Source organism: Oncorhynchus keta, chromosome 1 (genome assembly GCF_023373465.1).
Source record: "Oncorhynchus keta strain PuntledgeMale-10-30-2019 chromosome 1, Oket_V2, whole genome shotgun sequence".
NCBI lineage: Eukaryota > Metazoa > Chordata > Actinopteri > Salmoniformes > Salmonidae > Oncorhynchus > Oncorhynchus keta.
Window position 1 is genome coordinate 35345199 of NC_068421.1, and position 27798 is coordinate 35372996.

The 27798-nt window shown below is 41.9% G+C and overlaps 2 protein-coding genes and 1 long non-coding RNA gene across 4 annotated transcripts in view; 2 read left to right on the forward strand and 1 right to left on the reverse strand.

The window, feature by feature from the left end:
* The first annotated feature begins 3726 nt into the window (after positions 1 to 3726).
* LOC118373665 (carotenoid-cleaving dioxygenase, mitochondrial-like) lies at positions 3727 to 11589 on the forward strand. Its single transcript, XM_035759867.2, has 13 exons — positions 3727 to 3838; positions 4094 to 4295; positions 4417 to 4628; positions 4749 to 4864; positions 6304 to 6406; positions 6584 to 6721; positions 6946 to 7106; positions 7277 to 7444; positions 9228 to 9365; positions 9719 to 9901; positions 10051 to 10161; positions 10261 to 10385; positions 11299 to 11589. The coding sequence occupies exons 1-13, from the start codon at positions 3817 to 3819 to the stop codon at positions 11381 to 11383; spliced, it is 1764 nt and encodes a 587-aa protein (XP_035615760.1). The 5' UTR covers positions 3727 to 3816; the 3' UTR covers positions 11384 to 11589.
* LOC118373667 (uncharacterized) lies at positions 10977 to 13002 on the reverse strand. Its single transcript, XR_004823460.2, has 5 exons — positions 12769 to 13002; positions 12296 to 12395; positions 11967 to 12078; positions 11622 to 11673; positions 10977 to 11377 (listed from the first exon to the last, which is right to left on the reverse strand). It is a non-coding gene; the product is annotated as an uncharacterized LOC118373667 (long non-coding RNA).
* Positions 13003 to 16178: 3176 nt separating this feature from the next.
* Positions 16179 to 27798, forward strand: part of LOC118373664 (sortilin-related receptor-like) — an 85118-nt gene continuing 73498 nt past the window's right edge. For both annotated transcript variants that reach the window (XM_052522917.1, XM_052522923.1), the window contains exon 1: positions 16179 to 16575. In XM_052522917.1, the coding sequence (XP_052378877.1) occupies positions 16192 to 16575 (384 nt within the window). In that variant the 5' untranslated portion in view covers positions 16179 to 16191. The remainder of the gene's footprint in view (positions 16576 to 27798) is intronic.

Genomic DNA, 27798 nt, shown 5'->3' on the forward strand with positions numbered 1-27798 from the left:
GCCGCCTCTCCTTCCAGTTCTCTGCTGGCAATGACTGGAACGAACTACAAAAATCTCAAACTGGAAACACATCTCCCTCACTAGCTTTAAGCACCAGCTGTCAGAGCAGCTCACAGATTACTGCACCTGTACATTGCCCATCTATAATTTAGCCCAAACAACTACCTCTTTCCCTACTGTATTTATTTATTTTCCTCCTTTGCACCCCATTATTTCTCTCTACTTTGCACATTCTTCCACTGCAAATCAACCATTCCAGTGTTTTACTTGCTATATTGTATTTACTTCGACACCATGGCCTTTTTTTGCCTTTACCTCATCTCACCTCACTTGCTCACATTGTATATAGGCTTTTCTACTGTATTATTGACAGTGTTTGTTTTACTCCATGTGTAACTCTGTATGTGTTGAACTGCTTTGCTTTATCTTGGCCAGGTCGCAATTGTAAATGAGAACTTGTTCTCAACTTGCCTACCTGGTTAAATAAAAATAAAACATGAGTCTTATTGGCTAAATGAGGAAAGTTGCCAGGGGGACCAAACGTTCCAAGCTGATAGAACGTAGCTCAACCGCAAGTGAAGAAAGGTTCAGAGAAGTTGACCACCACTGACCCGGCTCGAAAGGGAAGATGAGGACCATGATCTCAAGTTAAACCATCATACACAGTAATAATTATGGAGACATGGACCATGATCTCAAGTTAAACCATCATACACAGTAATAATTATGGAGACATGGACCATGATCTCAAGTTAAACCATCATACACAGTAATAATTATGGAGACATGGACCATGATCTCAAATTAAACCATCATACACAGTAATAATTATGGAGACATGGACCATGATCTCAAATTAAACCATCATACACAGTAATAATTATGGAGACATGGACAATGGCGACAGACAAACACATCTCAGGAAATTCCCTACAATACTGGCAAAGACAGCTGGAGTTTCCGCTTTTCAAAACAGCCTTGTTCTCAAATTTCAGTGTACAGAGCTGGAGGGGATGTTCAATATTATGAGTGCATGGATGATTTTTGTAGTGGGAATTTCCTGTACTGAAATCAGCTGATTTAACCAATTATTGACTTTTCAAATGTTGTGCCAGCTAGAGATAATAATAAAACAAACACATGTTCTATCGACTGAGTTGGTTAACAACTTCCAGATTTGTAATAAGATATAATGGGGGGGACTATAACACAGTAAATTCAGAGTACTGCAGAGAAAGTAACAGTAAATCGACATGTACGTGATGATGCCAGAGAAGCCACCCACTGGGAACAGACGTCGGTTCAACATACATTTGTGTCAGCTAATGTGAATTCAAAGTGAAATAAACAAAGTGAAATAAACAAACATTTTTACCAGGTCAATGGATTTAGGTTAAAAGTTGAGTAAAGACAAATGAAAGGAAATCAAATTCCTTTATGTTGATGACTTTTTGCAAATCCAATAGGTTTTCCACGTTGATTCAATGTCATAAGGAACAACGTAAAATAGATTTAAATTCAAACGGAAACATTGATTCAACCAGTTTGTGCCTAGTGAGCAGGTTTTATAGGATATATTGTCAAAGGTGTTGTTAAATACTAGACAAAGTGAAACGCAATCAGACAACAAACAAACCTTATGCCAAAGCAAACCAATATGCCCAACTTAGAGTTGATTGATAACCACAAGCTTAGCCAATGTGTCAGGTGAATCCACATATTTGGATGTTTGAGTAGCCTACATACAAACTGCTGTCCCTCAGTATCACCTTTTATATGACCCATCTTTATGAGATGGTACAATGTCCATTGCAGTTAAGTTATTGCCTGGCTAGAGTCTGATAAGGTTCCAGGCATCCCATAATGTAATTTTCTTTGTAATTACTGAATTACTTTTAGTTAGTTTACCAAATAAAGTGAAACCACAAATCTTTTGTTAATCTCCACCTTTTCATACATCTGTCCAGTGAGGATGTGTTTGAGCTGTAACATGACATGTAATAATGATAAAAGCTTAAAAGCAGCTGTGTGACATGCTTCCTGAAGTTAACTGAGGGACACATTTAGGTGATGCACTACTCAGGGGTCAGTTATCATACAATAGCAGTTCTTGTAAGTTAACATTTACTGTTCATGACTGTAAACGTCCCCTAGTCTCGAACTTCAGCACTGTGCAATTGAGGTCAACTCTTAAAACACCCAGGCACATATTACACCAATCTCTTTGGTATTACTCTTGCCTTGGCAATTTTTTAAAGGGTTAGATACAGTAGATTGTTCTACCAAATATGGCCATGTTTGTCCCTAGAAATAATACAAAATTATAGTATATTAACGATAAAAAATATTTCATAGAATAAGGATAGGATCAACTTTAAGGTCCCTGAAGCATCTTAGAAAACTGGATGAAACTTAAAAGGTGAGGAACATGATGTCCAAGATGGATATCAGTTCACATAAAGTATGCATAAACATTTTATTTTATCCACATTCATTGTCTGTAAATTATAAGCTTATCTCTGAAAATCCCGACACAAATAGCTTGTGTTCTTTTATTAATAAAACAGCCTAAGGATACAGAGCCGGAGCGTGTCAAATATTATGACTGGATAGTTTTATGTTGGACTTTCCTGGCCTTGTGGCATGTTATTCATATTTTTCATAATAAAATAAATAATTTAAGAAGTATATATTTTTCATACATAGGACACGGCTACAGTAACAGGTTGATAGCGACAATTGAAACATTTCCAGAAAATAATAGTGTACCTTTTCAGACAGAATTCTGCTCCTGCATAGAATGTTCAGCATCGTTTCCCTGACAACAAACGTTGCTGATTGATGTGCTGCTGTGTTCTTTTTCTGATGTTTTTAAATGGTAGATCGATGTGTTGTGTTTTCTACTAAATGTACTGGTACGCCATTGTATTTAACAAACTTCACAATACTTTTCTTAGGAGAGAGTGGTCTGCAAGCAGGCACCAGGCAGGGTGCACGTAGGCAGCTCGAGGTCATTTGATTGGCAGTTCTGGTTGCCTGGAGATAGAAGTTAGTCCAGCTTCAGAATGGACATTCCTTTACAGACATGTTAAATAACCCTTCAGTGGAGCTTCAAAACTATCTCCTGAGAAGGTTTCGTGGTGACATTTAAAAAGCCGTTGTGAATGTACCCTTTCAGACAAACAAACATGCCAAGGGGCCACATTCCATGTCTTAAAGGGGTATAAGACAAACGGTTTTGTTATATTTCAGTCTTCTATGATGTTTGTAAAATGTAATACTGGGATGCAAACTCAAAATTGAATAGATTAAACTCGGACATGGTACAGGTCTTTTTCTAAGCCCACAACCATGTGTGTGGGGTGTATACTTTTGTTTCAAAGTACATTTGTTTAAAACCACCTTGAAACACTGTGTGTGACCTTGATTTAGCCCACTTCAGTAAAAGGTTAAGTAACAAATAATGTACACAGATAGCGAATGAACCTGGTCCAAAATATAATGTCCTGCATAGTGTAGTTACTGCTGTGATGGATTCCAGAAGTTGTAAACTATTTAGATATTATCCCCATGATTGGGTTATCAATCTGCTGCACCCTCAGTACCCCTACCTCCCCCGGCTATGCTTACAGAACTTCTGTTCTGCAAAGACTTATGTAAGAACCACCACGTGGTCTAAAGGGTTGCGCTACAGCGACCGTATAAAAGTTCAGCCCGTTACACTAAGCGGCACACAGGAGCTTCACATGAGAAGAGTCCTATCACTTGCACTCCCTTCAAGCAAGACAGCCACAGACATTCTCAAACCTGACAGCAATGTCACCTCCAAGCTCTATAGGTAAGTTGATGTTCTCCAATGAGGGTTAAAGCATTTTTGCAGTCAAACATTGCCTAATGACCTTTCATCTCATCTTTAAAACATAATTATTCAGTTTGTAAAAAAGATTAGAGTAACTTAACTTATTTTAGGCCTATTAATCCTCACAAGCTCCTTTAATACAATTTCTAGTTCTGCTTTGATATCCATCTGCTGTTTTTCTTCGTAGGTCTTCAGGTGTTTTTGAGTAATAATATTGTCTGTTTCCCCTTGCAGACCTGAAAAAGACTAAGTCAAAGAAGAATAAGGATCATCATTACACAGACGTGCACGGCCTGCCATGCATTGAGAAGATCGTGGCTTCTGTGGATGAGACCCCAGAGGCCATCAGCACTAATATCAGTGGAACTATCCCAGAGTGGATTAGTGGCAATTTCCTCAGAAACGGACCAGGAAAGTTTGAGATTGGTAATAACAAGTGAGTATATTTTAAACAAGCTATATAAGTTTAACCAGAATCAAATGAGGAGAAAAATTACTATTGCTGCATATATGAAATGATTTACTGTACTATATTAACTATTTCTTCTGCTTCTCAGATTCAACCACTGGTTTGATGGAATGGCCCTCCTGCATCAATTCAAAATCGCGGGAGGCCAGGTGACCTACAAGAGCCGCTTCCTGGGCAGTGACTGCTACACAGCTAACAGTGATAACAGCCGCATCGTTGTGTCTGAATTCGGGACTGTGGCCATGCCAGACCCCTGCAAGAACTTCTTCCAACGCTTTCTGTCCCGGTTCGAACTGCCAAGTGAGTTTACAGTTCAAGTCTGCAATTCAAGAGTTTGAGGTCAAAGAGTGGAGAATATATGACAGACGGAGAATTGATTTACGTTGTACTAATCACATGAAAACGGTCTTTGGTCCACAGAAGCGTCAGATAATGACAATGTGAGCTTTGTGACGTACAAGGGTGATTACTATGTGAGCACGGAGACAAACTTCATGCACAAGGTGGACCCTGAGACACTTGAGACAAAGGAAAAGGTAGGCCTTGGCTAATAAAATATTGCATCGCATCTACGAGTGTGTAGCTTTTCCTTTTAAAGATCTACACAAACACTACCTACAGTAGCCTCATACAGTACAAAGGGTTCCATTCAGTATAAACAAATAACCAAATGATTTCGTTGAAATATTTAATAAGAGACCTATTACATTATAAACTCAGCAAAAAAAGAAATGTCCCTTTTTCAGGACCATGTCTTTCAAAGATAATTCGAAAAATCAAAATAACTTCACAGATCTTCATTGTAAAGGGTTTAAACACTGTTTGCCATGCATATACCATAAACAATGAATGAATATGCACCTGTGGAACGGTCGTTAAGACACTAACAGCTTACAGACGGTAGGCAGTTAAGGTCACAGTTATGAAAACTAAGGACACTAAAGAGGCCTTTCTACTGACTCTGAAAAACACCAAAAGAAAGATGCCCAGGGTCCCTGCTCATCTGCGTGAACGTGCCTTAGGCATGCTGCAAGGAGGCATAAGGACTACAGATGTGGCCAGGGCAATGAGTTGCAATGTCCGTACTGTGAAACACCTAAGACAGCGCTACAGGGAGACAGGACGGACAGCTGATCGTCCTCGCAGTGGCAGACCACTTGTAACAAACACCTACACAGGATCGGTACATCCGAACATCACACCTGCGGGACAGGTACAGGATGGCAACAACTGCCCGAGTTACACCAGAAACGCACAATCCCTCCATCAGTGCTCAGACTGTCCCCAATAGGCTGATAGAGGCTGGACTGAGGGCTTGTAGGCCTGTTGTAAGGCAAGTCCTCACCAGACATCCCCGGCAACAACGTCACATATGGGACCAGGACTGGCAAAAAGTGTTCTTCACAGGCGAGTCGCGGTTTTGTCTCACCAGGGGTGAAGGTCGGATTTGCGTTTATTGTCGAAGGAATGAGCGTTACACCGAGGCCTGTACTCGAGCGGGATTGATTTGGAGGTGGAGGGTCCGTCATGGCTCATCCTGACATGACCCTCCAGCATGACATTGCCACCAGCCATACTGCTCGTTCTGTGCATGATTTCCTGCAAGACAGGAATGTCAGTGTTCTGCCATGGCCAGCGAAGAGCCCGGATCTCATCTCACAGCAAGTACGGGCAAATCTGGTGCAGTCCATAAGGAGGAGATGCACTTGCAGTACTTAATGCAGCTGGTGACCACACCAGATACTGATTGTTATTTTTGATTTTGACCCCCCCCTTTTTTCAGGGACACATTCAATTTCTGTTCGTCACATGTCTGTGGAACTTGTTCAGTTTAGGTCGCAGTTGTTGAATCTTGTTATGTTCATACACATGTTAGGTTTGCTTGACAGTGAGGACGTTTTTTTGTGTGCTAAGTTTAGGATAGGATGATTGAAGGCCTATCAAGACATTTAATTTTTGTTGATGCTCTTAACAGGTGGACTGGAGCAAATTCATTGCTGTCAATGGAGCCACTGCCCACCCCCACACAGACCCTGATGGTACAACATACAACATGGGGAATTCTTACTCTGCTAAAGGTAAATAAGGAATCAGACCCTGCCCATTCACTAACCACCTTCACTTAAGTCTAACAAATTGCAGATTAAGAATGACAAAACACAAACCTCTTAAACCTGAAATCTGCCTGCAGAAATTGGCCAAAGGTCAGTTTTCCAGGTTCCAAATAAAACTAAAACCACCAGTGTTTTTTTCAGGTGCAATTTACAATATCATCCGTGTGCCTCCGACAAGGACAATGCCAGAAAACCCAAAGGAAACCCTGGAGGGAGCTACAGTGGTCTGTTCTATTCCTTCAGTGGACAAGGCAAGACCTTCATACTACCACAGCTTTGGTGAGCAGACCACACAAAGCCTCCAGAGGCTCCATAGCTAATGACACATTTAATGTAAACCCTCTCACCAGTAGATGGCTCACTCTGCCAACCATCTTCAAAGCAAAATTGTCATGTTTCATCCTTTTGTTAATCAGAATGCACAGCAATGATCTATCAATACTGATATGATCTGACTCAACTCCAAAAGAGTGGCAATTGATATACTGCTCATTCAATTTCAGCAATGTCTGAGAATTACGTGGTGTTTATTGAGCAGCCTATCAAAATGGACCTCTTGAAGATTGTGACAGGCAAGCTGAGAGGAAAGGGTATCAGCAATGGGATCTACTGGGACCCTAAACTTGAGACCATCTTTCATTTGATTAACAAGCAGACAGGCAAGGTAAGACCTTGGTCTAGAACGCCCTTGAATTGTTGCGAGTCTCTCAATTCGTGTTGAAATTTTTGGTAAATGACAAGCTATGAACGAGACAAAGGATACTAAGCCTACAGTAATTGCTTTTAAGTTATACATTTAATTTCTGATGACTGACATCCTTTATTCTCTTCCAGCTCAACTCAGTCAAGTATCATGCCAAAGCGCTGTCCACATTCCACCAGATCAACGCCTGGGAGGAGGATGGCTTCCTGGTTATGGACCTCTGTGCCGCAGATGATGGCAAAGCCATCAACAACTACATTGTTCAGAACATGCGCAAGTCAGGAGAGGCTCTGGACGAGGTCAGTATAAGTCTAAACTGAAGGGTATAACCACTTCAATGAATAATCATTAAAAAACTATTTACAAATACTATTACGAACTACAAATACATATACCATTATTTGTAAAGTTATATGCATTACAATTCAGAAGAATATATACTTTTTTGTATAACTTATAAAGCATTAATAATGGCTTGTTCATTAGCTATACAGTGCCTTCGAAAAGTATTCAGACCCCTTGAATTTTAAAACATTTTGTTACAGCCTTATTTTAAAATTGATTAAATAAAAATTATTTCTCAGCAACCTACACAAAATACCCCATAATGACAAAGCGAAAACAGTTTTACAGAAATACCTTATTTACATAAGTATTCAGATCGTTTGCTATGAGACTCAACATTGAGCTCAGGTGCATCCTGTTTCCATTGATCATCCGTGAGATGTTTCTACAACTTGGAGTCCACCTGTGGTAAATTCAATTGATTGGACATGATTTGGAATGGCACACACCTGTCTATATAAAGGTCCCACAGGTGACCGTGCATGTCAGAGCAAAAACCAAGCCATGAGGTTGAAGGAATTGTCCGTAGAGGCCCGAGACAGGATTGTGTCGAGGCACAGATCTGGGGAAGGGTATCAAAATGTTTCTGCAGCATTGAAGGTCCCCAAGAACACAGTGGCCTCCATAATTATTAAATGGAAGAAGTTTGGAACCACCAAGACTCTTCCTTGAGCTGGCCGCCCGGCCAAACTGAGCAATTGGGGGAGACAGGCCTTGGGTCAGGGAGGTGACCAAGAACCCTGATGGCCACTCTGACAGAGCGCTAGAGATCCTTCCATAAGGACAACCGTCTCTGCTGTGCTCCACCAATCAGGCCTTTATGGTAAAGTAACCAGACGGAAGCCACTCCTCAGTAAAGGCACATGACAGCCCCTTTGGATGACTTTGCCAAAAGGCACCTTAAGAATCTCAGATCATGAGAAACAAGATTCTCTGGTTTGATGAAACCAAGATTAAATCATTTGGATTCATGTCAAGCGTCACTTCTGGAGGAAACTTGACACCATCCCTATGGTGAAGCATAGTGGTGGCAGCATCATGCTGTGGGGATGTTTTTCAGTGGGAGGGACTCGAAGACTAGCCAGGATCGAGACAAAGATGAACAGAGCAAAGTACAAAGAGATCCTTAATGAAAACCTGCTCCAGAGCGCTCAGGACCTCAGACTGGGGTAAAGGCTCACTTCCAAAAGGATGACCGTAAGCACACAGCTAAGACAACGCAGGAGTGGCTTTGGGACAAGTCTCCGAATGTCCTTGAGTGGCCCAGCCAGAGCCCGGACTTGAAACCGACCGAACATCTTTGAAGAGACGTGAAAATAGCTGTGCAGCAACGCTCCCCATCCAACCTGACACAGCTTGAGAGGATCTGCAGAGAAGAATGGGAGAAACTACCCAAATACAGGTGTGCCAAGCTTGTAGCGTCATACCCATGACTCAAGGCTGTAATCGCTGCCAAATGTGCTTCAACAAAGCACTGAGTAAAGGGTCTGAATACTTATGTAAATAAAAATAAATACAACTGTTTTTGCTTTGTCATTCTGGGGTATTTTAGGTAGATAAAAATGTTTTTTTAAAATAAATTTTAGAATAAGGCTGTAACCTAACAAAATGTAGAAAAAGTGAAGGGGTCTGAATACTTTCCGAATGCACTGTAAGTGTAACTAGCTGAAGTCACTAGGATCAGGAATCCTACATGTGAACTGCTTGAGGTTGAAAATATGTATTTGTTCAAATTAGGTATACAACACTATGTGCAGAGTGTTTCCCCGGCGATTTGTTTTGCCTCTCAACGTAGACAAGGAGACACCCAGTGGGCAAAATCTGAACACACGCCCTGACAGTACCGCCACTGCCACCAAGACTGCTAAGGACAAGGTGTGTGAATAATAATCATAAGTTTTCTGTTATACATCACTGCTGAAATAAATCAGTGGGGCAGCGGTCTAAGGCACTGCCTCTCAGTGCTGGAGGCGTCACCACAAACCCTGGTTCGATCCCAGGCTGTATCACAACCGGCCGTGAGCGGGAGTCCCATAGGGACAATTGGCCCAGCATCGTCCGGCTTAGGTGAGGATTTGGCCGGGGTAGGCTGTCATTGTAAAATAAGAATGTTCTTAACGGACTTAGCTAGTTACATTTTTAAAAATGTCCAAGTTCAGCAAACAAAAGGTTGTGATTACCCTCATTATGTGAATATTCACTATTAGAGCCTCATTAACTCTCTGCAGGTGTTCTGTACACATGAGGATCTGCACGATGAGGAACTCCATACGTATGGTGGTCTTGAGTTCCCACAAATCAACTATGCCAACTACAACACCAAACCATATCGCTACTTCTACGGTTGTGGTTTCAGACATCTAGTAGGAGACACTCTCATCAAGATGGATCTCCAAGGCAAAAAAATGAAGGTCGGATGTCATTCATTCCTCTTTTTAATTTTTTTTTTACTCAAGAATATCTGCATCAGTAACACAGTACTCTATTGCGATGCGTGATGTAGGCCTAGGTAATAGGAATAGGAAATTCAATGCTGACCTTCACACTGCTGTGCTTTAAGGTGTGGGAGCATCCTGGACTGTACCCTTCAGAGCCTGTCTTTGTACCCTTGCCTGGCGCTACAGAAGAGGATGACGGTGTCATTATGTCTGTGGTCATCACTCCAAATAAGGTCAGTCCCCCTTAAACACCTATGCCCGTTTGTTAACAATTGTTGCTCTCCTAACTCCCAATGTTAGCCTCCTAATGTAAGCATGTTCCCTTTCTCTAGGACAAGAGCACATTCCTGTTGGTTTTGGATGCCAAGACATTCAAAGAGTTGGGCAGAGCGGAAGTGCCTGTGAACATTCCCTATGGTTTCCATGGGACATTCAACTCCACTATGACTCATAGAAGGTATTAGAAAGGAAATTGGAGGCACATTAGAGTACTGTATTCATCTTTCATTTCTTGCCAAGTATCCTTTCTGATTATTGACTGGATAACCATCAAAACACCTTATTGTGAAGTTTCCTTTAAAAGCACTGAAAAACCTGTTCCATGCAAACAAAGAACATTTTTAATGTTCTTAAATATGTGTATTTTTTTTGTAAGATTTACATCCACTCCTGTTTTGTGAATATATCAATCCTCTATATAAACAACTTATAACAAAAAATGTGCAATTTTAATTTGTTTCACTCACCAACGAAAAGCTTGTAATAAATATTTCAAATATACTATTGGAAAAAGTGAAACATAGGCTATGATAACACCACACAATATTCCATGTGATACACAGATTAATTAGTCCTACAGCCTGAACTGAATCCATTGACTCTTGTGACCTACTTGTGGTCACTCACAACACAGTTACTACCTAAAAGTTAGTTTCCTGTTTGGTAATGGTTAGGCTATATTTCACTGTCTCAAGTAAAAAATCATTGATTTTATACATTTTCAAAAACTAGTGCTTAACTTTGGATATTGCAGACACTGAAACGTCAATATTTTTTAACCTATTTATTGTTTACAGTAGGCTACATAGGCCTAGATCTACAGTATTCCCAATGTTTCAATATAAATAGGTAATTTATAAAGAAATGAACCACAATGACACTCACATTGTGTTTGCCATTGTGGGATAAAGAGTGAGGACAGTAAACCTAAAAAGCATACAGAGGTCAAAATAAAAGTACTGACATGTTACTTATTGAGATCAGTGAAGAAATATTTACAAATGTCTGTGGCCCATGTAGCAAGTCTATCCCTGCAGTTTGTCAGAAATGAGAGCCAAGGTACGCCTCAAGTGATCTTTCTTCTCTTTCAGGTGTGACTCCAAGTTTCTGGCCTCCATCAATATGTCTTCCAACTCCCTAACTTGTGAAGCATCTATTGCAGTCCTCTCACTGTAGGAAACAAAGGCACTATGTATGATCGACATGGTGTATACAGATTTCAAGAAAAGCATATTCACCTAATGCTTGTTAATCATAATAAAAAACGTGTGTATGCAATAAAATTGCCTGGGTACTTAACATAATATGTGATGTGGGCAAAGCACTGACATTTAAACTCATGTGGTCTGACATTATAAAGAATGGAATGAAAACCTGTTCAACACGTTTGTCACGTTACCTTTGTTGTACCTACCTCAACACTTCAGAGTATTTGGAAAATAGCATGTTAACCTCTCTATTTGCACCTATCATTTGAAGGAAAATAAAGAGCAGTAATGTCAATTTCTCTGTAGCAAACACATAAAAAAAAGATAATTACATGCCATTTACCAGACACTTTTACCCATAGCAAGTGTATGAACTTATGAAAGGCTGATTCCAGGAATTGAACCCACTATCCTGTCGTTGCAAGCGCCATGCCCTACCACCTGAGCTACATTCTATTATTAGCTATAAGTGATGGTATCAATTGAGCCAAACATTTATCATTCTGATCTATGAAACAGAGAAATTATTCCTAATGCAAATATGTGCATACCTGCAAGTGCACCCTCAAACAAATCTGAAGAGATTGAAGCTGGTGTTTTACTACTGTGTGTTTTTTTATTTTTTGCTGGAGAACTGTCACAATATGCAGATGTTTGTTCAACCTATTGCAATGAAAGAGAAAAGACAACTCTCAATGACTACAACACAATCAATATGGATTTGCAGGGACTAGCTCATATAAAATTGATATGGCTGAGTTCAGAACAGATTGAAATACGTAAATTAGCTATCCCAATGGTAGATGGAATACATGTTTTTCTGATGGCCCCAGGGAGTAATTTTCCAGCAGATAACATCAAAACTGCAGCATTTTCTGACCTCTTGAGTCATTTTTTGGGGGCCTTTGTTGTCCATTCCCCTCCCTGTCGGTGGCATCACTTTGCCTGGCAATTGTCACTTAAAAGTTCCTCACTGCTTTCTAAAAAGTTACGTGGAGAGATGTGTGGTTAACTACAATGGCTGATGAGAGACTACATTTTAACACCGTGTAACATGTTAACGTTGGGTAATGTTTATGCGCCTGTCTAACTGAACAATTGCAGCTAACTAACAACATTCTACCGGCTGCAGAATCAGCACAGCTGACCTCAACTAACAAACACTGCTAACTAGCTAGCTAAAGTTTGGTTAGCCAACGGTAGCTGGCAGGGCCTTATCACTAGTTAGCTAACATGTTTAACTTAAACACATCCTTAATTTATTTAAAGGTAATCTATCGAGGTAATTAACAAAAATGATCTTATGATAAATTGATTAGCTAGCTACCTAAAACATTTGAAAAGTATACTTACTTTTGCGTATCCGTTTGGTTTGCCAAATTCGAATTCCGAGTGTTTTGCGCGAGCCAATCAGAACGTTCCATCAATTTCACGAACCAGGACGTGCTACAGTTCACAATATCATGATCTACCGCCACCTACTGTCTCTAGACAGCGAAAATATGACATAATTTTTGGGACAAAATCCAATATCCCAAAATAATCCAATATCTTGATGGAAATGTCTGATTATGCAACGAACCTCTGGTACTTTATGATCCGCAAGTCCTGAATTGCATGATGTTAATACTTGTGTGTTGTCAGTCCATGTGCTGCCTGGCTGTCTTGTCTATAATAAAGGAAGTCAGATTTGTATTTTATTTAACTAGGCAAGTCAGTTTGGAGCAAGTTCTTATTTACAATGAAGGCCTACCCAAGCCAAACCTGTCCTATGGGACTCTCAATCACGACCAAATGTGATGCAGCCTGGATTCGAACCAGGTACTGCAGTGACACACATCTCTTATGCAGTTGTAATGAGAACTTGTTCCCAACTGGCCTACCTGGTTAAAAAAGGTGAAATTAAAATAAAAAAATCAAACAATTACACTGCGATGCAGTGTCTTAGACCACTGCACCACTCAGGAGCCCAAAATTCCCTTATGTTATCTGTGAATTGATTTAACTACCTCTGTTTTTATTTTACTCTAAACAAATTGACAGCAGGCATTCAGCACGCTTAAAGGAAGGACATTCAACAAGCACGGCACTTACACAAATGACTGATGATTGGCTGAGAGAAATTGATGATAAAAAGATTGTGGGAGCTGTTTTGTTAGACTTCAGTGAGGCTTTTGACATTATCGATCATAGTCTGCTGATGGCTTTACACCACCTGCTAAATTGTGTATAAAGAGCTACCTGTCTAACCGAACACAGAGGGTGTTCTTTAAAGGAAGCCTCTTCAACATAATCCAGGTAGAATCAGGAATTCCCCTGGGCAGCTGTCTAGGCCCATTACATTTTTCAATCTTTACGAATGACATGCCACTGGCCTTGAGTAAAGCCAGCATGTCTATGTATGCGTATGACTCAACACTAGACACGTCAGCTATTACAGTGAGTGAAATCACTGAAACACATAACAAAGAGCTGCAGTTAGTTTCAGAATGGGTGGCAAGGAATAAGTTAGTCCTAAATATTTCAAAAACTAAAAGCATTCACTAAACCTCAACTAAATCTTGTAAAAAATCATGTGGAAATTGAGCAAGTTGAGGTGATGGTCAAAACATATTGATAAAACAGTAGCTAAGATGAGGAGAAGTATGTCCATAATAAAGCGCTGCTCTACCTTCTTAACAACACTATCAACAAGGCAGGTCCTACAGGCTCTAGTTTTGTCTCACCTGAATACTGTTCAGTCATGTGGTCAGGTGCCACAAAGAGAAACCTCGGAAAATGACAATTGGTTCAGAACAATGCAGCACATATAATAATATGCATGTAAATTTCTCATGGCTCAAAGTGGAGGAGAGATTGATTTTATCACTACTTGTGTTGACATGCTGAATACACCGAGGTGTTTGTTAAACTACTAGCACACAGCTCAGACACCCATGCATACCCCACGAGACATGCCACCAAGGATCTCTTCACAATCCCCAAGTCAAGAACAGACTATGGGAGGCGCACAGCACTACACAGAGCCATGGCTACATGAAACTGTATTCCACATCAAGTAACTGATGCAACAGTAGAATCAGATTTTTAAAAAAGGATAAAAATACACCTTAATTGAACAGCGGGGACTGTGAAGAGACACACACACAGGCACAGACACACATACACATGATAAGACATGCACTCTATGCATACGTACACATGGATGTTGTATTGTAAATATGTGATAGTGGAGTAGTGGCCTGAGGGAACACACTAAATGTTTTGGGTAAAGTGTTCTGGAATGTAATGTCAAGCAATATTTTTAATTGGACTTAACTGCCTTAATGTTGCTGGACCCCAGGAAGAGTGTGTAAAGGGGATCCTTAATAAAGAGGATCTTTAATAAATACAAATATCAAAAACCCAGCCAGAGCTAGTTATAACAATATTTGACATACAGTGCTTTCAGAAAGTAATCAGACCCCTTGACCTTTTACACATTTCATTATGTTACATCCTTATTCTAAAATGGATGAAATTTAAGACAATCCTCATAAATCTACCCCATAGTGACAAAGCAGAAACAGGTTTTTAGAAATGTTTGCAAATTTATAGAAAAATACATTTTAAAAATACCTTATTGGCATAAGTATTCAGACCCTTTGCTATGAGACACGAAATTCAGCTCAGGTGCATCCTGTTAACATTGATCATCCTTGAGATTTTTCTACAACTTGATTGGAATCCACCAGTGGGAAATTAATTGTTTGGACATTATTTGGAATGACACACACCTGTCTTTATAAGGTTCCACAGTTGACAGTGCATGTCAGAGCAAAAACCAAGTCATGAGGTCAAAGGAATTGTCCAAGACAGGATTGTGTCAAGGCACAGTTGGAATCACCAAAATTCTTTCTAGAGTGTTCCAGTCAAACATTCCCTGTAAACGGTGATCTCTGAAAGAGGGAGAATCTTGGAACCACCTAAATTCTTCCTAGAGCTGGCTGCACGGCCACACTGAGCAATCGGGGGAGAAGGGCGTTGGTCAGGGAGGGGACCAAGAACCCGATGGTCACTCTGACAGAGCTCTAGAGTTCCTTTGTGGAGATGGGAGAACCTTCCAGAAGGACAACCATCTCTGCAGTACTCCACCAATCACGCCTTTAAGGTAGAGTGGCAAAACGGAAGCCACTTCTCAGTAAAGGCACATGACAGCCTTCTTGGAGTTTGTGAAAGACACCTAAAGACTCTCAAACCAGGAGAAAATATTCTCTGGTCTGTGTGATGGCTGTGAGAGTCTCTAATGAAATTAAAATAACAAGACAGGTAACTGGGGGCAAGTTCTTTCATGTACAACCAGATTAAGACCAATGTGCGTCCTACGGCTGAGCTTGAGTAGGCCTATACTTCTCATTAGTTTATTTTGGACCGTTTGAACGTTGTCCTTCAGACTTTTTAGATTTTTGTCATTCAGATTTTTGGGGGTTGGTAGATGTGTAAGGATTTGCCATGTAGTGTTGTATACAATTATTTATATATATATAATTGGTTGTATATCATGTTGTATATCATATTTTTCAAGTGCATCCACAACTGTAAACTCATTCAATATACCAAAAAGTCGCTAACAACGGGCGAGTTCATTTTCCATTGCCCGGTGCCCGTGATATCCGGAGTTTATACATTTTAGACATTCCATTGGTCCTTAAGTGAAATCTCCACCCACACGACGCACCGAGACATGCAAAACGAACTTGCCCAATGCAACGAGCATACTTTGCTTAGGAGAGGGGGATGATGGGGGTGCCTCCTACGCTTACTCCAATCGCCTCTCGAAGGAGCACTTCTATTTACCCAAACGAAACATACACAATCATGGCGACAAGACAGACAGTCAAGATGCTGTCCCCTCTTAGGTTTACAATATATTTGTTATTTTTCTTCGCTCCTGGTACATTTTCCTCCACCCTTCGTCTTCATCGAGACCAGCGGTTATTGCTACTGCAGGACAGGGGTTTTTCTACGGTGAACGCAAATGAAGAATGTATCCATGGAATAGGCGCCGATGCGAAACGACGAGCTGCACGTAATGCAAGGGAAGACAGAGTTTCGGGCATGTATCAGCATCGCATTCGGAGGAGTGCAGTCCAACCACCCGTGCCAAAGGTGTATGGACAGGTAATGCATTACTTTTCCAGTGTAACTAACATTCTACTGAAAGCAGCTAGCTAGCTGATCTATCGTCAGGCTATCTACAGTTAGCTACAGTAGCTAGTTAGGTTGAGCAGCTAACGTTAACTACCTAGCTAGTTTAGTAACGGAACTCAGAAACCTCAATGTCAGCGATCGTCAACTATATTCAGCTGCGGGACGATTTTTTTCTTGTGTGGATGGTCGGGGACCTGAACATAATTACAAATAATTTGTAAACTGCAAATTGACCGCAAGAAGCCACAACATATATAATGTTTGACTAAAACATAATTTCAAACATGGCTTACGTTTGTATACGATCAAGTGTATCTCTATTATATGTGTGAATACTTGAGAACAGATTTCTTAAATAAAAATCACTTGGAGCATTTAATAAAAAACAAAAACAAACTTGGGGCCAAATAAAACCACCCGTGGGCCAAATTCGGCCCGCTGGCCGCCAGTTGGGGAACCCTGCTGTATGGCTCTCATTTCATGCACGACCCTTGAACGAGGAGAGGTGAAGAGCAAATAGCCAGTCAGTAGTCCGTGTGTGATTATCAGTACCACTGTAGCGAGATAGCATCTCGACTTTTTGACACAGACCGTCCCCTTTCAGCATGCGATGCCATGGCGGGCGCTTTTCTCCCCGATGTAAGGCTCGAGCTACCATAGAAAGAACTGGCATAAAGAAAGCGCTGCCTATTCAATGACGTCAGTCCATCTAGTAAACAAACCCTCCGTTTTACTGTCTACCAACAGACTGTTACACACACATGTATTGCACAAAGTCTTTGAATTATCTTCTTGACCAAACTAATGCAGTATTTTTATTTGACCAGTTTTTCAGAAACCCCGTGATCACAGCATGTCACCACAATCACACAGTTGATGACAGTGAACAACAACACAATTCTAATTAGCCAAGACTGCCACTATAGTCTTCCCCATGTGGACATGCTTGCCATATTGGATGGTGGAAATATTGCGAAGAGCCAATAATGGCAGTCTTTGTATATTATATTTTTGTTATTGATTTCTGTAAGACGTTGGGGCTGTTGTGTATGATGAATCAAATCAAATTGTATTGGTCACATACACATGGTTAGCAGATGTGATTGCGAGCGTAAGTGAAATGCTTATGCTTCTAGATCCGACTGCAGCAGTATCTAACAGGTGACATCAACAATTCCACCGCAAAACCTAATACACACAATCTAATGAAGGAATGGGATTAGAATATATAAATATATAATGATATGGATGAGCAGTGACAGAGCAGCTAAGATGCAATAGATAATAGATAGTGTAGTATACAGTATATACATATGAGATGAGTAATGCGAGATATGTAAACATTCTTAAAATGGTGTTATTAAAGTGACTAGTGTTCCATTTATTAAAGTGGCCAATGATATCAAGTCTGTAAGAGTCGGGTCACACTGCTGAGTAGCTCCATAATGTGATTTCTTATTTGTTAAGGTAGTCAGCTCTTCAGTATTCCTTAAAATGAAACTAAAAGTCACTGGTGGTTGCACTGCATTCCACACAACCTCGAATTGGAACAGACAGGGTTGCTTATGTGATCAACTTTGGAAATAATTCCTCTGCTGGTCAGATGTCATGGTTTGTTCTGGACAGTCGGTGTCTCTTCTGTGACAGTAGAGGAAAGCCAATATCTTCAGGGATTAAATAGCTTTGTTCACTAGACAGGGCACTCATGGGGTTCAGCCTAGATGTTTCTAAAGGTGCTGCAGCGAAAATGCACAAATTGTTTGCCAAAAATGCACAAAAAGGTACTTTGTTTGTTTATAAATAAATAAGGTTGGCTATTTGTAGCAACTAGTGATAAGGTAGGCTATTGGTAGAAACTGTGTGGCTGTTATTTTGGCATTTAAGTTTAAGTAAGCTTTCAGTCCCCCATCCCTAGCCATATCAAAACAAATCCAATGTTATTGGTCACATACACATGGTTAGCAGATGTTAATGCGAGTGTAGTGAAATGCTAACCTATATAGATATATCCTATATAGATATAATTCTCCCTTTAAATGTAATGATTGTACAAATCTGTATCGGATGTTGTCAGTGTGTGTGAAATGTGGATACAATTAATCAGTTTCTTAGTCTAAGTAAGGAATGTGAAATGTTGGTTTAAAGTTCATTCCTGATAATGAGCTAAAAAGAATGAGGAAAGGAAGTAGAAAAAACAATCTCTGAGACAAAGAATGGCGCCCAAGGGGATGGCTGCCATTTTACGGTCTCCTAACCAATTGTGCTATTTTGTGTTTTTTCGCATTGTTTGTAACTTATTTTGTACATAATGTTGATGCTACTGTCTTTTATGACCGAAAAGAGCTTCTGAATATCAGAACAGAGATTACTCACCTAATAACTGGATGAAGAGAATTTCATTAATGAGTCTGAAGCGAGGATATAATGCTGCTTCCAGATGAGGAGCAAATCCCCATCATTCACATGAAAAAATAAGGAAATAAAGGGGGCGAAGATCATGGTGCCTTGTGAGAATCCGTCTGTGAGTGGGTAACCCGCCTCTACCATCCATTATATTTGCCAATGTGCAATCACTGGAGAATAAACTGGATGAGCTCTGTTCGAGACTATCCTACCAACGGGACATTTAAAACTGTAATATCTTATGTTTCACCGAGTCGTGGCAGAATGACGACACAGATAATATACAGTTGGCTGGGTTTTCCGTGCATCGGCAGGACAGAACAGTTACGTCCGGTAAGACCAGTGGTGGGGTTGTGTGTCGTTTTGTCAATAACATCTGGTGCACAATGTCTAATATTAAGGTAGTCTCGAGGTACGGCTCGCCTGAGGTAGAGTACCTCTTGATAAGCTGTAGACTTTCTTCTTCTTGAACTACACTGTTGGTTAAGGGCTTGTAAGTAAGCATTTCACTGTAAAGTCTACACTTGTTGTATTCGGGGCATGTGGCAAATAAAGTTTGATTTGGTTAGACCACACTACTAAGAGAGTTTTCATTTATATTTTTCGTAGCTGTCTATATACCACCACAAACCGACGCTGGCACTAAGACCGCACTCAACGAGCTGTATAAGGTCATAAACAAACAAGAAAATGCTCATCCAGAAGTGGTGCTCCTAGTGGCCGGGGACTTTAATGCAGGCAAACTTAAATTCGTTTTACCTCATTTCTACCAGCATGTCCCATGCAACCAGAGGAGAAAAAAAACTTTAGACCACCTTTACTTCATAATATATAATATATGCCATTTAGCAGACGCTTTTATCCAAAGCGACTTACAGTCATGTGTGCATACATTCTACGTATGGGTGGTCCCGGGGATCGAACCCACTACCCTGGCGTTACAAGCGCCATGCTCTACCAACTGAGCTACAGAAGGACCACTCACAGAGACGTGTACAAAGCTCTCCCTCGCCCTCCATTTGGAAAATTTGACCATAATTCTATCCTCCTGATTCCTGCTTAAAAGCAAAAACTCAATACTGAAGTGGTCAGATGACGCGGCTGCTACGCAATAGGATTGTTTTGCTAGCACAGACTGGAATATGTTCCGGGATTCATCCAATGGCATTGAGGAGTATACCACCTCAGTCACTGCTTCATCAATAAGTACATCAACAACGTCATCCCCACAGTGACCGTGCGTACATATCCCAACTAGAGGTCAACCGATTAATCGGAATGGCCAATTAATTAGGGCCGATTTCAAGTTTTCATAAAAATCGGAAATCGGTATTTTGGACACCGAATTTGACGATTATTTTATTTATTTATTTTTACTACACCTTAATTTAATCTTTATTTAACTGCGCAAGTCAGTTAAGAACACATTCTTATGTTCAATTACGGCCTAGGAACGGTGGGTTAACTGCCTCGTTCAGGGGCAGAACGACAGATTTTCACCTTGTCAGCTCGGGGGATCCAATCTTGCAACCTTACAGTTAACTAGTCCAACGCAATAACGACCTGCCTCTTGTTGCATTCCGCAAGGAGACTGCCTGTTACGCGAATGCAGTAAACCAAGGTAAGTTGCTAGCTAGCATTAAACTTATCTTATAAAAAACAATCAATCATAATCACTAGTTAACTACACATGGTTGATGATATTACTAGATATTATCTTGCGTGTCATGAGTTGCGTATAATCTGACTGAGCATACAAGTATCTAAGTATCTGACTGAGCGGTGGTAGGCAGAAGCAGACGCGTAAACATTCCTTCAAACAGCACTTTTGTGCGTTTTGCCAGCAGCTCTTCATTGTGCGTCAAGCATTGCACTGTTTCTGACTTCAAGCCTATCAACTCCCGAGATGAGGCTGGTGTAACTGAAGTGAAATGGCTGGCCAGTTAGTGCGCGCTAATAGCGTTTCAAACGTCACTCGCTCGCTCTGAGCCTAGGAGTGGTTGTTTCCCTTTCTCTGCATGGTTAAAGCTGCTTCGAGGGTGGCTGTTGTTGTTGTGTTCCTGGTTTGAGCCCAGGGAGGAGCGAGGAGAGGGACGGAAGCTATACTGTTACACTGGCAATATTAAAGTGCCTATAAGAACATCCAATAGTCAAAGGTTAATGTAATACAAATGGTATAGAGAGTAATAGTCCTATAATTCCTATAATAACTCCAACCTAAAACTTCTTACCTGGGAATATTGAAGACTCGTTAAAATGAACCACCAGCTTTCATATGTTCTCATGTTCTGAGAAAGGAACTTAAACTTTAGCTTTCTTACATGGCAAATATTGCACTTTTACTTTCTCCAACACCTTTGTTTTTGCATTATTTAAACCAAATTGAACTTGTTTCATTATTTATTTGAGGCTAAATAGATTTTATTGATGTATTATATTAAGTCAGTATTGTTGTAATTGTCATTATTACAATAACAATAAAATAAAAAACTACACACTAATCCGGACGCTTCTAAGAAATCCCGCTATGCTTTCAGACAAACCATCAAAGTCAAAGCGTCAATACAGGACTAAGATTGAATGCTACTACACTGGCTTTGATGCTCGTCGGATGTGGTTGCAAACTATTACGGACCTCAAAGGAAAACCCAGCTGCAAGCTGCCCAGTGACGCGAGCCTACGAGATGGGCTAAATATCTTTTTACGCTTGCTTTGAGGCAAGCAACACTGAAGCATGCATGAGAGCACCAGCTGTTCTGGATGACTGTTTTGTCACACTCCGTAGCCGATGTGAGTAAGACCTTTAAACAAGTCATAGACTGTTCTCTCTGCTACCGCATGGCAAGCAGTACCGGAGTGCCAAGTCTAGGTCCAAAAGGCTTCTTAACAGCTTCTACCCCCAAGCCATAAGACTGTTGAACAATTAATCGAATGGCCACCCGGACTATTTGCATTGAACCCCCCTTTGTTTTTACACTGCTGCTACTTGCTGTTTTATTATCAATGCATAGTCACTTTACACCTACCTACATGTACAAATTACTTTGACTAACCTGTACTTCGACTAACACATTGACTCAGTACCAGTACCCCCTGTATATAGCCTCATTATAGTTATTTTATTGTTACTTAAAACAACTTTGAAAATTATACTTTAGTTTATTTAGTAAATATTTTCTTTACTTAATTTTTTAAACTGCATTGTTGGTTAAGGGCTTGTAAGTAAGCATTTCATGTTAAGGTCTACACCTGTTGTATTTGGCACATGTGAAAAATACAATTTGATTTGACTTGCGGTGGAGGCAGCATTCGAGGGGGCTGGATTGTGAAATTCAAGTGCGAAGTGTGACTGAAACCTGTCTCGAGCATCTGCCAGTTGAGATTCTCACTCAAAACAAACAAGCGAGCCAAGCCTCTAGTCTAGTGTCTCGGTTGTGTTCAGCAGAGACAGAACGTCTTGAAACAGAGCGAAACGCGGAAGTCATACCTGAACTTGTCCAATAGTGATTTTGTTTTGCTAGGGCGTGCCTTACTGAACACACCCCTGAAGTTGCTCAATCTATCCAGTAAATGATTTCCCACAGTTCACAAACATCTCCAGGGAAAATACATGACACACTCTGAAGGTGTACTGCAAGCAGGATCTGGTTCCCTGCCACAGGACACACAGGCAACATATCAAACAGGGTTTGTGCATAAGAACACTATTTCAGTGCCATGGTGATGTTTGGTCTGGCTTGGGGAATGCTTGGCTCTACTCATTTTCCTCATTAAATACTGGTCATCATGTCACACGTAAGGAGCCTTGATGAATACATTTGACTAGACTTGTCTGGTGCCTGGACTCGTTCTGATGCATGTCATCTAGCCCACGTCTATGAGCCTGTGTGAGCAAGGAGGATACATATGTTTGCGGTTATGTGTTGAGTTTCAAGAGATCAGGCCGAATGTAGTAGAACAATTACTGTTTGCTAACTGCAGTGAAGTGAGTGCTGGTGAAAAACAAGTGCTCTGGTAAACAATCCTGAACAATCCTGATCATCTTTGACCGTAATGAAGAAATTATGGTTGAATATCTGCAGTTGTATTAGACACCTTGTTGCTCATTCACTATTTTGGCCCATCGGTGTGTGTGTGTGTGTGTGTGTGAGACAGCGAGCGAGAGAACAAGCATTGGCAAGCTATACCAGCGTGGTCCCCTTCATCCATTTCATTGGTTTCTTTTGTGTTTGTATATCATTCACTACAGTCTGACAGATCCGTTCAGGACGAAAACCATAGACTAGTTTTTGACCCTTAACACTCACTTACAGTTAGGAGTTGGTGCGAATTCACTGCAAGTTGCAGTAAAGAAGGTAAACAATACAGATGTGGAAAAGGTATGTCAAAAAGGGCATTTTCAATGCTCTGGTGTGTGTGTGTGCTGTATTTCAGCTCACTAGTCTGTCAAGGCCAGATGAAGTCGGAAGTTTACATACACCTTAGCCAAATACATTTAAACTCAGTTTTTCACAATTCCTGACGGTAAATATTCCCTGTTTTAGGTCAGTTAGGATCACCACTTTCTTTTAAGAATGTGAAATGTCAGAATAATTAAATGTTTTACATTTATTTAACCAGGCAAGACAGTTAAGAACATATTCTTATTTTCAATGACGGCCTGGGAACAGTGGGTTAACTGCCTGTTCAGGGGCAGAACAACAGATTTGTACCTTGTCAGCTCGGGGGTTTGAACTCACAACCTTCCGGTTACTAGTCCAATGCTCTAACCACTAGGCTACGCTGCCACCCCTATTTCAATAATAGTAGAGAGAGTGATATTTCAGCTTTTATTTCTTTCATCACATTCTCCGTGGGTCAGAATTTTACATGCACTCAATTAGTATTTGGTAGCATTGCCTTTAATTGTTTGACTTGGGTCAAATGTTTCGGGTAGCCTTCCAAAAGCTTCCCAGAATAAGTTGGGTGAATTTTGGCCCATTCCTCCTGACAGAACTGGTGTAACTGAGTCAGGTTTGTATGCCTCCTTGCTCGCACACGCCTTTTCAGTTCAGCCCACAAGTTTTCTATGGGATTGAGGTCAGGGCTTTGTGATGGCCACTCCAATACCTTGACTTTGTTGTCCTTAAGCCATTTTGTCACAACTTTGGAAGTATGCTTGGGGTCATTGTCCATTTGGAAGACCAATTTGCGACCAAGCTTGAACTTCCTGAGTGATATCTTGAGATGTTGCTTCAATATATCCACATACTTTTCCATCTTCATGGTGCCATCTATTTTGTGAAGTGCATCAGTCCCTCCTGCAACAAAGCACTCCCAAAGCATGAAGCTGTCACCACCATGCTTCATGGTTGGGATGGTGTTCTTCATCTTGCAAGCTCTCACTTTTCCCTCCAAACATAATGAGGGTCATTATGACCAAACAGTTCTATTTTTGTTTCATCAGACCAGAGGACTTTTTCTCCAAAAAGTACTATCTTTGCTCCTATATGCAGTTGCAATCCGTAGTCTGTCTTTTTTTATGGTAGTTTTGGAGCACTGGCTTCCTCCTTGCTGAGTGGCCTTTCAGATTATGTTGATATATGACTTGTTTTTACTGTGGATGTAGATACTTTTGTACCGGTTTCCTTCAGCATCTTCACAGGGTCCTTTTGCTGCTGTTCTGAGATTGTGTTATGCAGGTGAATGAGGACCCAAAAGCGACTTGGCGAAAACAGAGTCTTTATTCCAGTAAAGGATAAAAGCAATACTCCTGGACAATCAGAGCAGAAAACAAAACATAAAAAACTTAAATCCACTCGTAGTGACGAGGACAGACTGGAAACTCGACCATTAACTGTAGGTTGCCTCGGGAAGGCACCGACCGTAGCAGACTCAGACACCTGCTCACACGCAGCATCTGAAGGAGACAAGACACGACAGGGCGAGACAAAGACACAGCACAGCGAACATCATACAAGGATCCGACAGGACAGAAACGGAAAACAAGGGGAGAAATAGGGACTCTAATCAGAGGACAAGATAGGGAACAGGTGTGCAAAGACTAAATGAGTGAGTAGGAGAATGGGGAACAGCTGGGAGCAGGAACGGAACGATAGAGAGGAGAGAGAGGGAAGGAGAGAGAAAAAGGGGACGAACCTAATAAGACCAGCAGGGGGAAACGAACAGAAGGGAAAGCATAATGACAAGACAATATAAGACAAAACATGACAGTACCCCCCCACTCACCGAGCGCCTCCTGGCGCACTCGAGGAGGAATCCTGGCGGCAACGGAGGAAATCATCAATCAGCGAACGGTCCAGCACGTCCCGAGATGGAACCCAACTCCTCTCCTCAGGACCGTAACCCTCCCAATCCACTAAGTATTGGTGACCCCGTCCCGAGAACGCATGTCCATGATCCTACGTACCTTGTAAATAGGTGCGCCCTCGACAAGGACGGGGGGGGGGAGGGAAGACAAACGGGGGTGCGAAGAAAGGGCTTGACACAGGAGACATGGAAGACAGGATGGACGCGACGAAGATGTTGCGGAAGAAGCAGTCGCACAGCGACAGGATTGACGACCTGGGAGACACGGAACGGACCAATGAACCGCGGAGTCAACTTACGAGAAGCTGTCGTAAGGGGAAGGTTACGAGTGGAAAGCCACACTCTCTGGCCGCAACAATACCTAGGACTCTTAATCCTACGTTTATTGGCGGCTCTCACAGTCTGTGCCCTGTAACGGCAAAGTGCAGACCTCACCCTCCTCCAGGTGCGCTCACAACGTTGGACAAACGCCTGAGCGGAGGGAACGCTGGACTCGGCAAGCTGGGGACGAGAACAGAGGAGGCTGGTAACCCAGACTACTCTGAAACGGAGATAACCCGGTAGCAGACGAAGGAAGCGAGTTGTGAGCGTATTCTGCCCAGGGGAGCTGTTCTGCCCAAGACGCAGGGTTTCTAAAAGAAAGGCTGCGTAGTATGCGACCAATCGTCTGATTGGCCCTTTCTGCTTGACCGTTAGACTGGGGATGAAACCCGGAAGAGAGACTGACGGACGCACCAATCAAACGACAGAACTCCCTCCAAAACTGTGACGTGAATTGCGGACCTCTGTCTGAAACGGCGTCTAACGGGAGGCCATGAATTCTGAACACATTCTCGATGATGATTTGTGCCGTCTCCTTAGCGGAAGGAAGCTTAGCGAGGGGAATGAAATGTGCCGCCTTAGAGAATCTATCGACAACCGTAAGAATCACAGTCTTCCCCGCAGACAAAGGCAGACCGGTAATGAAGTCTAAGGCGATGTGAGACCATGGTCGAGAAGGAATGGGAAGCGGTCTGAGACGACCGGCAGGAGGAGAGTTACCTGACTTAGTCTGCGCGCAGTCCGAACAAGCAGCCACGAAACGGCGCGTGTCACGCTCCTGAGTAGGCCACCAAAAGCGCTGGCGAATAGAAGCAAGAGTACCTCGAACGCCGGGATGACCAGCTAACTTGGCAGAGTGAGCCCACTGAAGAACAGCCAGACGAGTAGAAACAGGAACGAAAAGAAGGTTACTAGGACAGCGCGCGGCGACGCAGTGTGAGTGAGTGCTTGCTTAACCTGTCTCTCAATTCCCCAGACTGTCAACACGACAACACGCCCATAAGGAAGAATCCCCTCGGGATCAGTAGAAGCCACAGAAGAACTAAAGAGACGGGATAAGGCATCAGGCTTGGTGTTCTTATTACCCGGACGATAAGAAATCACAAACTCGAAACGAGCGAAAAACAACGCCCAACGAGCTTGACGTGCATTAAGTCGTTTGGCAGAACGGATGTACTCAAGGTTCTTATGGTCAGTCCAAACGACAAAGGAACGGTCGCCCCCTCCAACCACTGTCGCCATTCGCCTAGGGCTAAGCGGATGGCGAGCAGTTGGGATTACCCACATCATAGTTGCGTTCCGATGGCGACAGGCGATGAGAAAAATAAGCGCAAGGATGAACCTTATCGTCAGACTGCTGGGATAGAATGGCTCCCACGCCCACCTCTGAAGCGTCAACCTCGACAATGAATTGTTTAGTGACCAGAGTAACGAGGATAGGAGCGGACGTAAAACGTTTCTTGAGGAGATCAAAAGCTCCCTGGGCGGAACCGGACCACTTAAAGCACGTCTTGACAGAAGTAAGAGCTGTGAGAGGGGCAGCAACTTGACCGAAATTACGAATGAAACGCCGATAGAAATTAGCGAAACCTAGAAAGCGCTGCAACTCGACACGTGACCTTGGAACGGGCCAATCACTGACAGCCTGGACCTTAGCGGGATCCATCTGAATGCCTTCAGCGGAAATAACAGAACCGAGAAAAGTGACGGAGGAGACATGAAAGGCGCACTTCTCAGCCTTCACGTAGAGACAATTCTCTAAAAGGCGCTGGAGTACACGTCGAACGTGCTGAACATGAATCTCGAGTGACGGTGAAAAAATCAGGATATCGTCAAGGTAGACAAAAACAAAGATGTTCAGCATGTCTCTCAGTACATCATTAACTAATGCCTGAAAAACAGCTGGAGCATTAGCGAGACCAAACGGCAGAACCCGGTACTCAAAATGCCCTAACGGAGTGTTAAACGCCTTTTCCACTCGTCCCCCTCTCTGATGCGCACGAGATGGTAAGCGTTACGAAGGTCCAACTTAGTAAAGAACCTGGCTCCCTGCAGAATCTCGAAGGCTGATGACATAAGGGGAAGCGGATAACGATTCTTAACCGTTATGTCATTCAGCCCTCGATAATCCACGCAGGGGCGCAGAGTACCGTCCTTCTT

Excerpts from the sequence above, each read along its gene's own strand:
- LOC118373665 (XM_035759867.2), top strand. The coding sequence starts at position 3,817 with ATGTCACCTCCAAGCTCTATAG. Across the intron at positions 9,366-9,718 it reads CCAAGACTGCTAAGGACAAG|GTGTTCTGTACACATGAGGA; the intron begins GTGTGTGAATAA and ends AACTCTCTGCAG. Across the intron at positions 10,162-10,260 it reads TGGTCATCACTCCAAATAAG|GACAAGAGCACATTCCTGTT; the intron begins GTCAGTCCCCCT and ends CCCTTTCTCTAG.